Source organism: Populus nigra, chromosome 1 (assembly GCF_951802175.1).
Source record: "Populus nigra chromosome 1, ddPopNigr1.1, whole genome shotgun sequence".
In the NCBI taxonomy this organism is placed as follows: domain Eukaryota; kingdom Viridiplantae; phylum Streptophyta; class Magnoliopsida; order Malpighiales; family Salicaceae; genus Populus; species Populus nigra.
The window spans coordinates 1,288,393-1,301,681 of record NC_084852.1 but is presented as its reverse complement, the minus strand read 5'-3'; the positions used below and the strand labels follow the sequence as shown (position 1 = coordinate 1,301,681).

Below are 13,289 nucleotides of genomic sequence, written 5' to 3'. Positions count from 1 at the left end.
TTTTGTATCAAATACAATCATCACACTTTTAATTGTTATTTTTAGCTATTCTTATCTTTTCTTGATTGGAATTGTTTTTCAATTTCATCTCTTATGATTTGCTTTTCAAATCTATATTTTGTAAACTACTTTTAACTTGTTTTTTCAAGTTTATTCCTAATTATTTTAGTTGGTTGGGGATTTTGCATTGTTATTTTTTCAGATTTATCTTTTATGTTGTGATCCAGCCTCATAATTTGTGTTACATCTTTTTAAGGCTGGACCGCCGGGTTGGCTTCAGTCATTTAAAAAAATTAAAATTTCATCAATTATCATTAAGTTTGTTGGAAATTAAAATTCTTTTTTTATTATTATTCTTTTGTGAATTTGATTTTTTTTTTCAATTTTGTCATTCAATTCAATATTTGATGATATTTAATGTTTGACCATCAATATTTTAATCATTCATCATTTTATCTAATTTTTTTTTTAATTTTATCCTTAGATTCATAATTTTGATTTTTTTAAAGACTTAGTCCTCATTCTCTTGGTTTTGCTAATACTTTGTTTTTTAATATTTTTTTTCATTAATTTTTTTCCTAATTTCATTCTTCTAAATTTTTATTAGTTCTGTTTCTATGGTATCAAGTCATGTATTTTTTTCAATCTTTAAAGAAAAAAGGAGAAGGGCAAGGTTACTTTTGAAAAGAGCTTTTGAAAAATTTTGAAAATTTTTAATTTTTTTTTTATTTTAAATTAATTTTTTTTTAGTATTTTTAGATCATTTTGATGTGTTGATATCAAAAATAATTTTTAAAAATAAAAAAATATTATTTTAATAAACTTTTAAATAAAAAATATTTTAAAAAACAATTATAATCAGATTTCAAAGAAAACCGGGGGGCTGACCGACCAGCTTCTTATCCTCGATTCTTTTTTTCGTTCGGGGTATAGTTGTGGGCATGCTACGAAGGAAAATGTGTCTGTCTCCACGGAAGATCAGTTTATGGGCGGAGCAGTTGTTGTGAATTGAAATTAAGCTCCATCTCCGTGTCTGAAACCCGAACAACGATCAAGCTCAAGCCCATCACTCTTTCAGTCCGGGAATTGCAATGAAATAAGTTGCCCTGTGTCTTGTAGCAGCTCAATATTCTTCTGGGCTGCAATGCCATGTGGTCAGGTAACCATGAGTCCATCACCACATGTTATGATGTTTCCGTTCAGGCTCAACATTCTTCTTCTTCGGGCATTTTGTGAGCCGCCTACCCACGCTGCGGGCCTTTCGAATCAGAGGTTTTTTTGAAATTCAAAAAAAACACATGGATTAATTTTTTTAAAAAAAAATTAAGATGATATATTTTTTAATATTAAAATATTCACCCATTAAATCCACCTAAATTTTGCTATTTAATCTGTCAAATTCATCGTCTCATTACTTCACTGAGTTTTATCAATCAAAAGATATATATATTTTGTAGTTAGCTCCACTAGACATTACTTAAGAACTTGTTCGAGACAATTTGCTTGACAGAACACAGAATCAATGCCACAGTTTGCATCAAACAGCTAGCTTCGTTACATCTTATGCCAAACTGTCCCCTGAATTCTAGCATAGTTAAGAGAGATGTGATCAATGCATGACGACGATGGTTTTCTGAACTTGATTTGCACTTAAAGGGGCTTAGGATCTCTAAAGGATCCCTCAATTACTGGCTAAAATTAAGATTTTAGCTTCCTCTCTTTGGAGATAAAGTAATTTATATCACATGGGTAAGGGCTACATGCCACACAATCCAAGGGCTCTTAAGTATCCAAAACCCTAATTTAAATGTCAAATATCACACATAAACTAATCAATCAAGAAGAAGATGGTTCGGCTAGCTGTTTCCAATGTGCCTATATATAGCATATATTACAATAATATTGGTCTCATGTTCTCAAGATCATGATCATCATAAGATTAAAAAAAACACAAAAAAAACAGGCTTGGTTTGCACTCCTTCGGGAAGAAGCTTCCTTAGTTGAAGGCATCGTGATATTAATTGGTCCAGCTAGTTCAAGTAGTTCTTTCTTTAGCAAAAGCCTAGGCAATAGGCACTGTGGTTGGTGGTGAGAAGCAGGAACCCCACGCATGATCATCAGGGCTCCCGAGCTCTATGGAGTTTGAAAATTTCATGAATTCAAAACATGTCTAGCACTAGAGATCAATTAATGTGTCTTTCTCATATTGGCGCATACACACACACACACACACACACACATTATTCTTGTTCAGAAAACAAATCTCATAAATGCAAAACACGTACCCAAAATGTAGATTATCGGTTTGGTAAGAACCCTCGTGTCTATCAACTTATTCAAAAATCAAATTATTAATTGAAACTAAAATCTTAAAATTATTTTTTTTATTAAATTAAAAACAAAGAAACCGGTGGCAGTGTCGATCAAAGATGTCCATGTAGAAGACGTCGACGGCCGCGATCCATGTAACCGGTGAACTTGCTGGTAGACGGCTTACGTAGGGTGGTGTAAGATGCTTATGCAAGTGTCTCTCGCCTGCCATATCAATTGACATTGCAGGCGAAGACAACTAAACACGAGATATTAATTTAAACTAGAGAGAAACCCCATTTTAATTAATCTTAATTAGATCTTTGATCATATATACCCCACTTTTTTATTAGATTAGATTAATTATTGAAAGAAATGTTCGTCATCAGCGAAGAAAGTGGCATCCTATTGTTGAGTGACGGATTTTTATACTATGGGCAGTACTGATGATAAAAAATTGCGGTGGTGGGTGCACATGGACATAGATGCTTGTAAATCTTTTGATTAGTGTTTTTGGAAAGACAAAAACAATGTATAGTAATGCTCAGAGAATCCCAGTTCAATTTGCTCTCTTGTGGGGAGGAGGGTACTGTGTCATGCAGGAACGTGGGGCAAGTGTTGTCTGGAGCCAATCAAATGAATGATCCATCCATAACTAGCTAGGTTACTACTAGTTAGCTTGGCTTTAGCTAGGGTTTCCATGGGATATTGGACCACCCCACAGGAGAGAATTAAAGATTAAGGAGAGAATCCCAGTTAGCAAGTTCTTATATATTGCTTGACAATTGAAGCCCATGAATATAGATCACAGGAAGGAAGGTAAGAGACATAGAAAAATGGGATCAACGAGGACCACCAAACTAAGACACCCCAACTTGGAAATCTTACATTAGGTTAATAATCTTGTTGACATATATATATAATTCAATTTCCCTATACAAAACTTATATATATTTATCTATATAGGCCACCAACCATAGCCCTATTCTTCTATTCCCATCTTCATGTGGGATTTTTGTTTGTTTGATGAGATGCATGTGGCATATTTATTAGGCTAGCTTGGACATTAATTGGATTTAATATAACATTAAATTCCCAATATTTTTCATGGTGGAGGTATATAGCTGTGAGGTTGTACTTTGGCGTGTGCATACATCATGTACATGTGCCACCCGGAAAGAGAGAGGACATAGTCAAGCTTTCCTGAAATATTAATGGAAGCCAAGAACGTGTAAGAATGAGGATGGGTCATGAAATATAGTTAGAAAATAGCGGGAAGATATGTAGTTGGCAACAAGCAATGGTCTTTCGAAGGAGTCCAAAGCCAAGAACTCCAAGTGCTCTTAGTGAGAGGGAGGGAGAGAGTGGGATTTGTTGCTAGGCATGGAAGATTCTCAAAATGTCTCATCAAATAGACGAGGGTCGGTGATATCCTTGATGATCATTGGCCCCTTGAAAGATTCAATTCATCACATACTAATTAAAAAAAAAGCCACCTCTCCTCCCTCCACCACATCAACATCCCATCTCATAATTACTTTCCTTTAATTTAAACATATGAGAGTGAGAGATAGATAGAAATTACATATAGCTATATATACACAAATGATCAGAATGTGAGAATCTGTTTTTTTAAATCTTTTTTAAATGGTTTATTATGAAAAATATATATAAAATTGATGGTTTTTTAAATGGTTTTGATGTATTAATATAAAAAAATAAAAATTAAAAAAAAACATTATTTTAATATATTTTCAATTTAAAAACACTTTTAAAAATCATTATACACCACCTATTAAATACCCACGAAGAAGCATTTCTTTAAAATTTCTAACATAAGAACAAAAACCTTGGATTGTAGCTCAAAGCTCTCATCTATCGGTCATCACTTCAATACGTCTCATCAAACATGACTATATATGCATGTTTAATCAGCACCATCACACCCAACTTCATAAAAGAAACCTTACTTTTATGCAAGAAACAAAAGGCATGTTATTTGACCTTTTTGTGACCAAATCTTCCAACTTTATTACAAAACAACACACCAAACTATATTTAAAAAAAAAATCTTGTGTTTAGACATAAAACTAATTATATACATAAAACTAATCTTATAGCTTGTCATTTATCTTTCCGACATAGAACGTGAGACCCTAGTTTAGATATGCTTCTAAATCCCATGCATGATAATTAATCACCTTTTTCAAGTTTAATTATGGTTAAAAACCATGAGTGACATTTATTCAAACCTTAATTAATCTCTTTGGATCTGTAAATTATTTGCGTACATATAGCTAGCTAGCTAGACTAGCTCCAAATTTGTACATCATGGAAAGTGCTTGGAAATTGTTACACTCGTTTAGTGGGAGATAAAGTGGATTCTGAAATGGAGGAAAGCCGGCAAAGATAAATCACAACCACAATACCAAGCCAATGCTATATATATTGCCATATAAGTCAACCCATCTTTGACTTTGAATGGATTTAGTGGGTCTAGATTTCTTTTCCGTATGGGTAATGGGATTGGACTCGATTTTTAAAATATTTTTTAAAATATTTTTTTATAATTTTAATATATTGATGTAAAGAAAAATCTATATGTATTTTTTTATTGAAATTGCATTTCCAAAACACACATTTGTGTATCCATGTATTTTTTTTTAATTTTTTAAGAAACAATATAGTGGCCTATTTAAAATTTGATTAAAAAAACTAGGTTTTGATATAAAAATTATCTTGAGTGTTAATTAAAAATTAGTTTTGATTCTTCGAAACTAGAGGGGTTAAGAAGGCCGGCTATGAATTTATCATCAACCACTTAAAAAAAAAAACCCAAAAAATTTAACTCATCAGTGATGCAAGTGCTTGCATCACCTAAAGTTTTCAAGCTCTTTGGTCGTCAGTAACGAAGGGAGCAAATTAAACAAGAAATTAAAAAAAAAAAAAGAGTATCGATCCATCATCCAAAATTTTGATCTATGGCTGATGTTTGATCATTCTTGTGTTGAGTAGCTAAGGATATTAAAGCACAAAGAGATTTTGGATTATTAAATGAAATTGTCTTACTTATTGAGAAAAATGTATTTAATAGGACTAAAATTAACATTGTTTAATTAAGAAAGTTATTAGCACAAAGAGATTTGGCCGGGACACACTCTCAATCTAGGATTTCTTTGCTAATCTTTTTGTTGACAAATTAAACTTTTAATTAATTCTGCATGATTAATTATCAATTAAAGAAAAGAATATAAAAATAATCTTATTAAAAAGGAAAAATTAAAATAAATACACTTTCAATGGCTTGATTCATGGGATTCCTAAAACTATTTCCCAAAAAAAAAACCCTTTTATTTTTTTCCATATCAATTCTTCTTAATTTCCTCTATATGTGTTTCCTGCTTCTCTTGTAACAAAATCAGCACTCCTATATACGATCCATTTATTTTCCATGGAAACTCTTTTTTTAACGTTATGGTTTCGTAAAACCCTTGGTTGTATAATTCCATGTCCATCTTGCTTTGAAACTATATACTGCTCTAAACCCTTGTTTACAAAGAAAACCCTAATTCAAGGGCATCCATGTTCTGGAATGAAGTGTGTTCCAACGATCATGGCATCCATAACCAGAGGTATTTACTGCTACATTTTTTCTTCTTCTTAATTTGTTCTACTAAATGGTTAGATTTCATATGTTTATTGTCATGTTTTGATTAAGTGTGTGCTTATCTACGCATTGGCCGCAAAAACCATAATTTTTTTTCTATGATTTTCGCATAGCTAGCCACAGTTTGAAAAAAGTTGACGGCTTGTATGTTTAATGCAATTTAAATCACATATTCCATTGAGTTAATAACGCCAAATAGTTATATTATGAATGGATCCAAAGAATTATAAGTGACCTGGTTTTTGATTAGCTGACATCAATGCATCTAATTGAATCAATCAATTTTAACTAATTTTGGATTTAGTGCTTAGCATGTTTCAGTATGAGCTAACACTTGCAGAAACCGACATTGTCAATGCTTATTTTGATTATGTATATTCTTCACATTGATTAAGATTAATTAGGTGTTACCAATATTAGAGTTTGCATTTTGGATTTGAGTGTATAGTCCTTTATTGGAAGCAATTCTAACTATATTTTGATCCTAATTATATTTTAGAACTCTTGACCTGGTTGACATGGAGTTTAGAATAGTCTAGGTTTAATATATATAAAAGAAGTTGACCTTGTCTAACCCTATAAAAATTTTAAGTGAACTCGTGATTTGGTTAAAAATTCACTGAATTTATTTTTGAAAAGAAATTAAAATCAAAATAATAATATCATTTTGATGATTTTTAAAAATATTAACCTAAATCTACATAAGTTAACCCCAAATCTATAACCCAATAGAGTTTTAAAACTATGTTAGTTATTACTCGAATAACCACACATCAATTCAAAATTTTATCTATTATTAGACACCATGCAATGAGAATTTGATGTAAAAGAAAGGAAGAAAAAACCCTCCTCATACAGCCTTGACATAAAATCCCTTACTATATATTTTGCTAAATATTTTGGTATTTCCCTTCTCTTTTTTATCCTAATTATATTTTAAAACTTTTGACAAACTCTCAGCCCTGTTTATATAAAATTTAGATTAGTTTAGGTTTAAAAAAAATAACCTAAATCAACACAGGTTAACCCAAAACTTATAACGCAGTTGTAAAACTACATTACTACTGGAATCACCCCACAACAATTCAAAATTTTATCATCTATTAGACACCATGCAATGAGAATTTGATGCAAAAGAGAGGGTAAAAAAAAAAAAAAACCCTCCCCACACAGACTTGACATCAAATCCCTTACTATATATTTTGCTAAAATTTTTGGTCATTCCCTTTTGTTCTCTTTTGGGTGGGAATGTGGGCGGGGAGAGACTATCGAGAGCTAACCATATGCGCAAGAGACAAGCACATCACAATCAGAGGTGCTCATCATTGCCCTCGAAACGTTTCTCATAAAAAAAAGAAATGAAAAGAAAAATACAAAAGTAAGAGTCAGACACGGTCTCACTAATCAAGCGTTTCGAAACGTATTCCCGAGAAATGCGGCTACTTGCCGCCTCTTTACTTCCCCATCACTTATTATTATTTTATATATATAAAATAAAAGGACTTTACTGCACAAGTCTCCTTTCATTTCCTTGCTTTAATTGAGACAAAAGCAAGAGTACAAAACTAAAAATCAACCTACCCTAACAAATAATAACAATACTATAAAATTAGGTCTACTATGAATTTGACCTTGGACTAATAATCTTCCACTATTATTTTTTAATTAAGTTATCTTAGACATTAACAAAGATTTTATTATTATTATTAATATGGGTATTCGGACCACCTTACGTACCTCTTGACTAATCCCACATGCCTTGAAATTAACGACCATATAAGTCTCTAGTGGTCATCCTATTAGCAACCACAAGGTCTGAACCTGAGATCACTGGGGAACAAACCCTTTGGTCCCAAGCTCTTACTACTGACCACCTATTAGATGGTTGACATTAACAAAGATTAAGTAGTATTGTGTGTACGATGCTTTTTAAAAGCATTTTTTGATTGAAAATATTTTTTTATTTTTTATATCAGCACATCAATATCATCCAAAAAATTTAAAGAGTATTAATTTTATGTATTTTCACATCAAAAGTAATTTAAAAAGCATTTTAAAAAATAGGATGCAATACAAAAACAAACCCTCATTAAATTTTTATCTTATATGTTTTTAACATCACGGTTAAAAAAATCAAGAAAAAAAACAATTTTTTTTAACCATTTAACTTATTCTCTAAAGTCACGAACTTTACACACTAAAGAGATTAAATTGATCGCATTATGATCAAAGATATATTATTTGCATTAAAACCGCATATAAATATTCATAAGAAACATATATCTCGTTAACCATGTAATATAATTTGTTTGGTAATGTTACGCACTACAGGGCACCTTACTTTTCGCGAATAAAAATCATATGTTTGATGGGTGCGTGCAGCTTGCGTTGCCAAGCCATGCCGTAGACTTACACATTCAAACTTTATTAACTATATGATAAATTTATACCCAAAAAAAAAAAAACTATAAGATAAATCAGCACCTAGCTAGCTAGCTAGCTAGTTCAATATCTTTATTCTCACTTGAACTTAAAAAAACACACCCCCAGACCCCCTCTCCCCCTCTCTCATTCTTGCGTGTAGAGAAGAACCCTTTATCTATGAAAAGTCAGCGACTCTGTTGATCATTCTCTCCCTCTCCCTCTCCCTCTCCCTCTCCCTCTCTCTCTCTCTCTCTGTGTTTTTTTTTTTTTAAATTTAAATCCTTTTTTGTTTGTTCTTCAAATCAAGAAGAAGCACTACAACAAAGAAACACCCGGTTCAGTTTCAACCTTCCAAACCTATCTTGTTTTCTTGCTTGCTGCCATGTCTTAACCAAAAACCTTGATCCTTGTAGCTAAACTAGATTTTGCATGTTTTGTTTTGTTTTTTTCTTTTTAACGTTTTGTTTGGTGTAAGAAATTAAGACAATCCCCACACCAAACAATACTGTTCTCTAGCTATCCCTTTTCATAAATGACCCTTTACCATCGTTCTTCTCTTATTCTTTGATTCCACGCTAGTATATGCAGGTTTTTTGGCCTCAAAATGGATAATTATCAAGGTGATTTAACAGATATTCTTCGAGCTAGTGGTGGAGCTTTAGGCCAATCAGATGTTCCTGTTTCAAACTGGGAATTCCCCTTTGATCCATCATCCACTATGGGAGAGAGTAGAGGTAATCTTTTTGGTGATCCTTTTTGCAACATGAGAGATCCCCTTCTTCATGAGCTTAACGTTGCTGCTGGTTCAAGCTATTTTAGCAGCCAAAATTCAGCAGATCATGTGTTAGGTGCTACTAGTGTTGATCATGATCACAGTAGTAGTTTTGTTGGTGCAAATAGTGCTACTACTAGTTCTAATAGTAGTATTCTTGCTCATCAAAGAGTGTTTGAAAATCACGAGATCCATAAGGCTGCTACTCCTCCTCCTGCTCCTTGCAATATATTTTCAAGAATTCAGATCTCACCAAATAATCCACCAAAGCTGCCTGTTTCGCCGTGTAATTCTCCGGTTATTGCTACCGGTTCTTCGCCGAGAGGGTTTAAGCCTTCTGCTATGGTTTCAAGTGATATAATTAATGTTAATAACTCAAAAGGTTGCTTGATGGAGAACACTGGACAAGTGCAGATCTCATCTCCAAGGAACATGGGGATCAAGAGAAGGTAAGTGATTCTTAAAGTTAGTTGTGTCACTTGTTTCTATGAATTTAATATAGTTGAATTTTGATTTCTATGCAACTTTTAGTGTGAGCTATTTTTATTTTTAATAATCTTGACTTCATTAATTGAAGTTGATGATGATAATAAATAGTATAATCATAGGAGTGGTGATGAACAGGATCTAAGGAATCTAGGGTTTTGACATAAAGTATATGTACTAGCTAGTCTTTTGATTGATTACATGGATAGGTTCTTGATAGGGGTAGCAAACACCTTCACTTTTCAGATGAGATTGTTCACTGACTGTCTACATTACACAAAATCTTTGATGGGGTTTAATCAAGTAACCTGAAAAGGTAGCCTAACTGTGTCATAATAGCATTCACAGACATAGCTTTCATGCTAGTAGTTATCTCAAGCAACTTTTCATTTATTTATTTGCTTATATTCCTCAACTGATCACCTGAAAAGATAGCTATATGTGTGCTTGAATGATGTACAGTCGGTTGTCTTTAGGGATTTGCCATCCCTTTCATGCTTCTTATAGACGAAAAAAAACTCAAATTGATGCATTCATTCCGGCCCCAGAATGGAAATTGAATCATTCTTGCACAATACTTTAAAGTTTATAAAATCGTTGATATTTGTTTATTGCCTCTTCATCATCATTTTCAGTGAATTCTTCTATCTTGAGCCTTGGATTTTGGAAAGGTAAGGAAAGACCAAGGATTTTTGTATTGTTATTAATTTCAGGAAGAGTCAGGCAAAGAAGGTGGTTTGTATTCCAGCACCAGCAGCTGCAAACAGCAGGCCTGGTGGAGAAGTAGTTCCATCTGACTTATGGGCATGGAGAAAATATGGACAAAAACCCATCAAGGGTTCTCCTTATCCAAGGTAAGAAAATTTGTTTTTCTTGTCACTCTAGATACATAATAACTATATATAAAGTTCCCAGGATTACAAAGAACAAAGAGCTGGATTTCGTATAATTCTTTTTCTCTGACAAATTATATCATTGCCTGAAAAAGAAAATTGTTTCTTGATTTATTTCCTTTTGTTTTTCTTTCTCCCTCTTGGACATGAAATGTAATAAATTGTTGCAAAGTAATGTCCTGAAAAAGTTCTGGTGAACCCAAGTAAAGTTTCCCTAGACACTGAGCTCAAACAGCTTGTTTTTTTGGGTACGTAAACAGCTTTTTTAACATTGATTTACTGGTTGTAACTTACAGTATTGATAAATGGATGCGCTGTTGTTCTTGGAGCTCAACAGATTCAAATAGTTTCCACTTTCTAATGTATTTGCATGCTTGAATCATTCGCAGGAATTACTTCCAAAATACTGAGTTTTTTTTAAGCATAGATTCACCATGACTGGCTCAATATTTTAAATAGTGAACTTAAATTTGATTTAAGTAATTATTATAATAAAAATGGACTGTAAATATTTGGTTGAAAAATTGCACAGAATATTAAACCATGTCTTTCCACACATCTAGGGGTTACTATAGATGCAGCAGCTCTAAGGGTTGCTCAGCAAGGAAACAAGTAGAGCGGAGCCGAACTGATCCTAACATGTTGGTGATCACCTACACTTCTGAGCATAACCATCCATGGCCAACTCAGAGAAATGCACTAGCGGGCTCAACAAGGTCCCAGCCACTAAAGAGCACTGCAGCTTCAAAGAGCCCCACGGGTTCTCAATCACAAAAAACAGGAAATACAAAAGAAGAACAGAAGGAGAGCAGCAATGATACATTGTCTCCTACCAATATTGTTGGTGGTAGGTCAACAGCAAGTGCATCTGTCAAAGAGGAGTTTGATGACGTTGACAAGCAAATGGGGATGGATGATAATGATTTCAGTGAAGGGTTTTCTCACAGTTACAAGCCATCAATGCCAGATCAATCTGATCGAGACTTCTTTGCTGAACTGGGAGAAATAGATGCTGACCCTCTTGACCTATTGTTTACACAAGAATTCAATGGAGATGAGCAGAAAGAAAGTAAGGACTTGGATCCATTCAGTATCTTTGATTGGTCTGGGGACACAAACACTTCATTTGGAGAAGCAAAGAAGGGTTTATAACAAGACCTTGAAACAACAATGCCATTTCCCATCTAAAAACATAGTCTGTTGTTGAGTATTTGTGGCACTACAATGCATTCAAGGTCCTGCTATAAACCTTTGTCTTTCAGCTTTGAGATTTCATGTGGGGAGGAGATTTTTTCTTTCTTTCCTACTTTCTTCTTCCTTTGTTTCTTGTTATTTACCAGAACAGCCAGGAAAATTAGCTAGGGAAAGAGAGAGTAAAAAGACAGTGCTGCTGGTCGATTGGGAGCAGACCTAATGAGTCCCGCATTCCTTTTGGAATATTGGTGGATGGGACAGAAAGCTGAGGAACAGAAGGTTTCAACAGTTAAAATAAGTACATGCATCAGACATGACTGGAAAGCTCAATGAAGAGATTTATACAAGATGGGACTTGCCATTTCATCTTTAAGCGGAGAAAATTACTCAAGAACAACCCTCCACCCTCTCCCCCTCCCTCCCTTTGGTGATCATGTGGGCATTCTTTAGATTAAAAAAAAAAAAAATACTACTGCATGCATAAAATGGAAGAAGATGACCAAGAGTATATACAAGGGTTTGGATTAAAAAATTCAGAAAAGCTTGACTTTTCTTTTCAGTCTTGATCTCTAGGAATGTGTGTATACAGAGAGAGATATCATTAATGCTTTGGGTTCCTCAGCTTTCTGTCTTTTATTATTCATCCAATACAGTGCTGTTTTTATTTTTTATTCTTGACTTCAAGTGTTAGTTATCAAAGGATTGTTTAAGGAAGAAAAACAAATTTTCTTACAATTTTTTTTATATAACACACCTGCCATATGAGCTTCTTTTCAAAATCATTTCTATTAAAATATTGAGATAACCAGCAAAACGAGGTTGGCATTGAATCTTTTGCATGTGAATTGCCAGCCACTTGGAGGTGGACATTTACTCTCTCTCTCTCTCTCCTCTATATATATATATATAGAGGAGGATTACTTTTCAATGGTAATAAACCCGTTCTAACAAGATAATCTTCTTAGACTCGATCGCTTTTGTTACTGGTTCGTGTTTCATGGCTTAATTTAGTGTGTTTGTTTTAGAAGTTGAGGTTCAGTTTTGTGTAATGAGATTAAATCTATTTTTATATATATATAATAAGAACATGAAATTCTTGATAATTTTACTTAAGACTTCCATCCATTATTTGAGTTATTTCTAACTTTAATTAATTGAGCTACTGTTTTTGGGACAAGTGATATATATCTTTCATGAACATAAATCCTGCTAGTCCTCTAGCACCTTAGCTAGCCACAATCCTCATGAAGAAAATGAAGTTCATGAGATGACAGCATTACATTCAGCTCTCAAATTTCTGTATTTGTCTGTAGCTTTACTGCTTTAAACTACTCCCATCAAGTCACAGCCTCCTGCCTAGCACTGAAATATATAGTTTTTTGCAGTGAAACATTTCGAAAATGTTATCAAAATTATGAATGTTTTAATGGTTCACTCCATTTTCGACACCAATCTCAGTAAATTTTCCTCTCATATTTATCTCTCAGTAAATGTTTTTTTTTTTTTAACTTTTTAGAGTGTATAAATAACTTTTGACCGATTC

The 13,289-nt window shown here is 33.2% G+C and overlaps 1 protein-coding gene across 1 annotated transcript; it reads left to right on the top strand.

Moving 5' to 3' along the window:
* Positions 1–8,495: 8,495 nt before the first annotated feature.
* Positions 8,496–12,417, top strand: LOC133695202 (probable WRKY transcription factor 14). Its single transcript, XM_062117083.1, has 3 exons — positions 8,496–9,622; positions 10,373–10,513; positions 11,116–12,417. Exons 1-3 carry the CDS (start codon positions 9,006–9,008, stop codon positions 11,702–11,704), a joined length of 1,347 nt encoding a protein of 448 aa, XP_061973067.1. The 5' UTR covers positions 8,496–9,005; the 3' UTR covers positions 11,705–12,417.
* Positions 12,418–13,289: the final 872 nt, after the last annotated feature.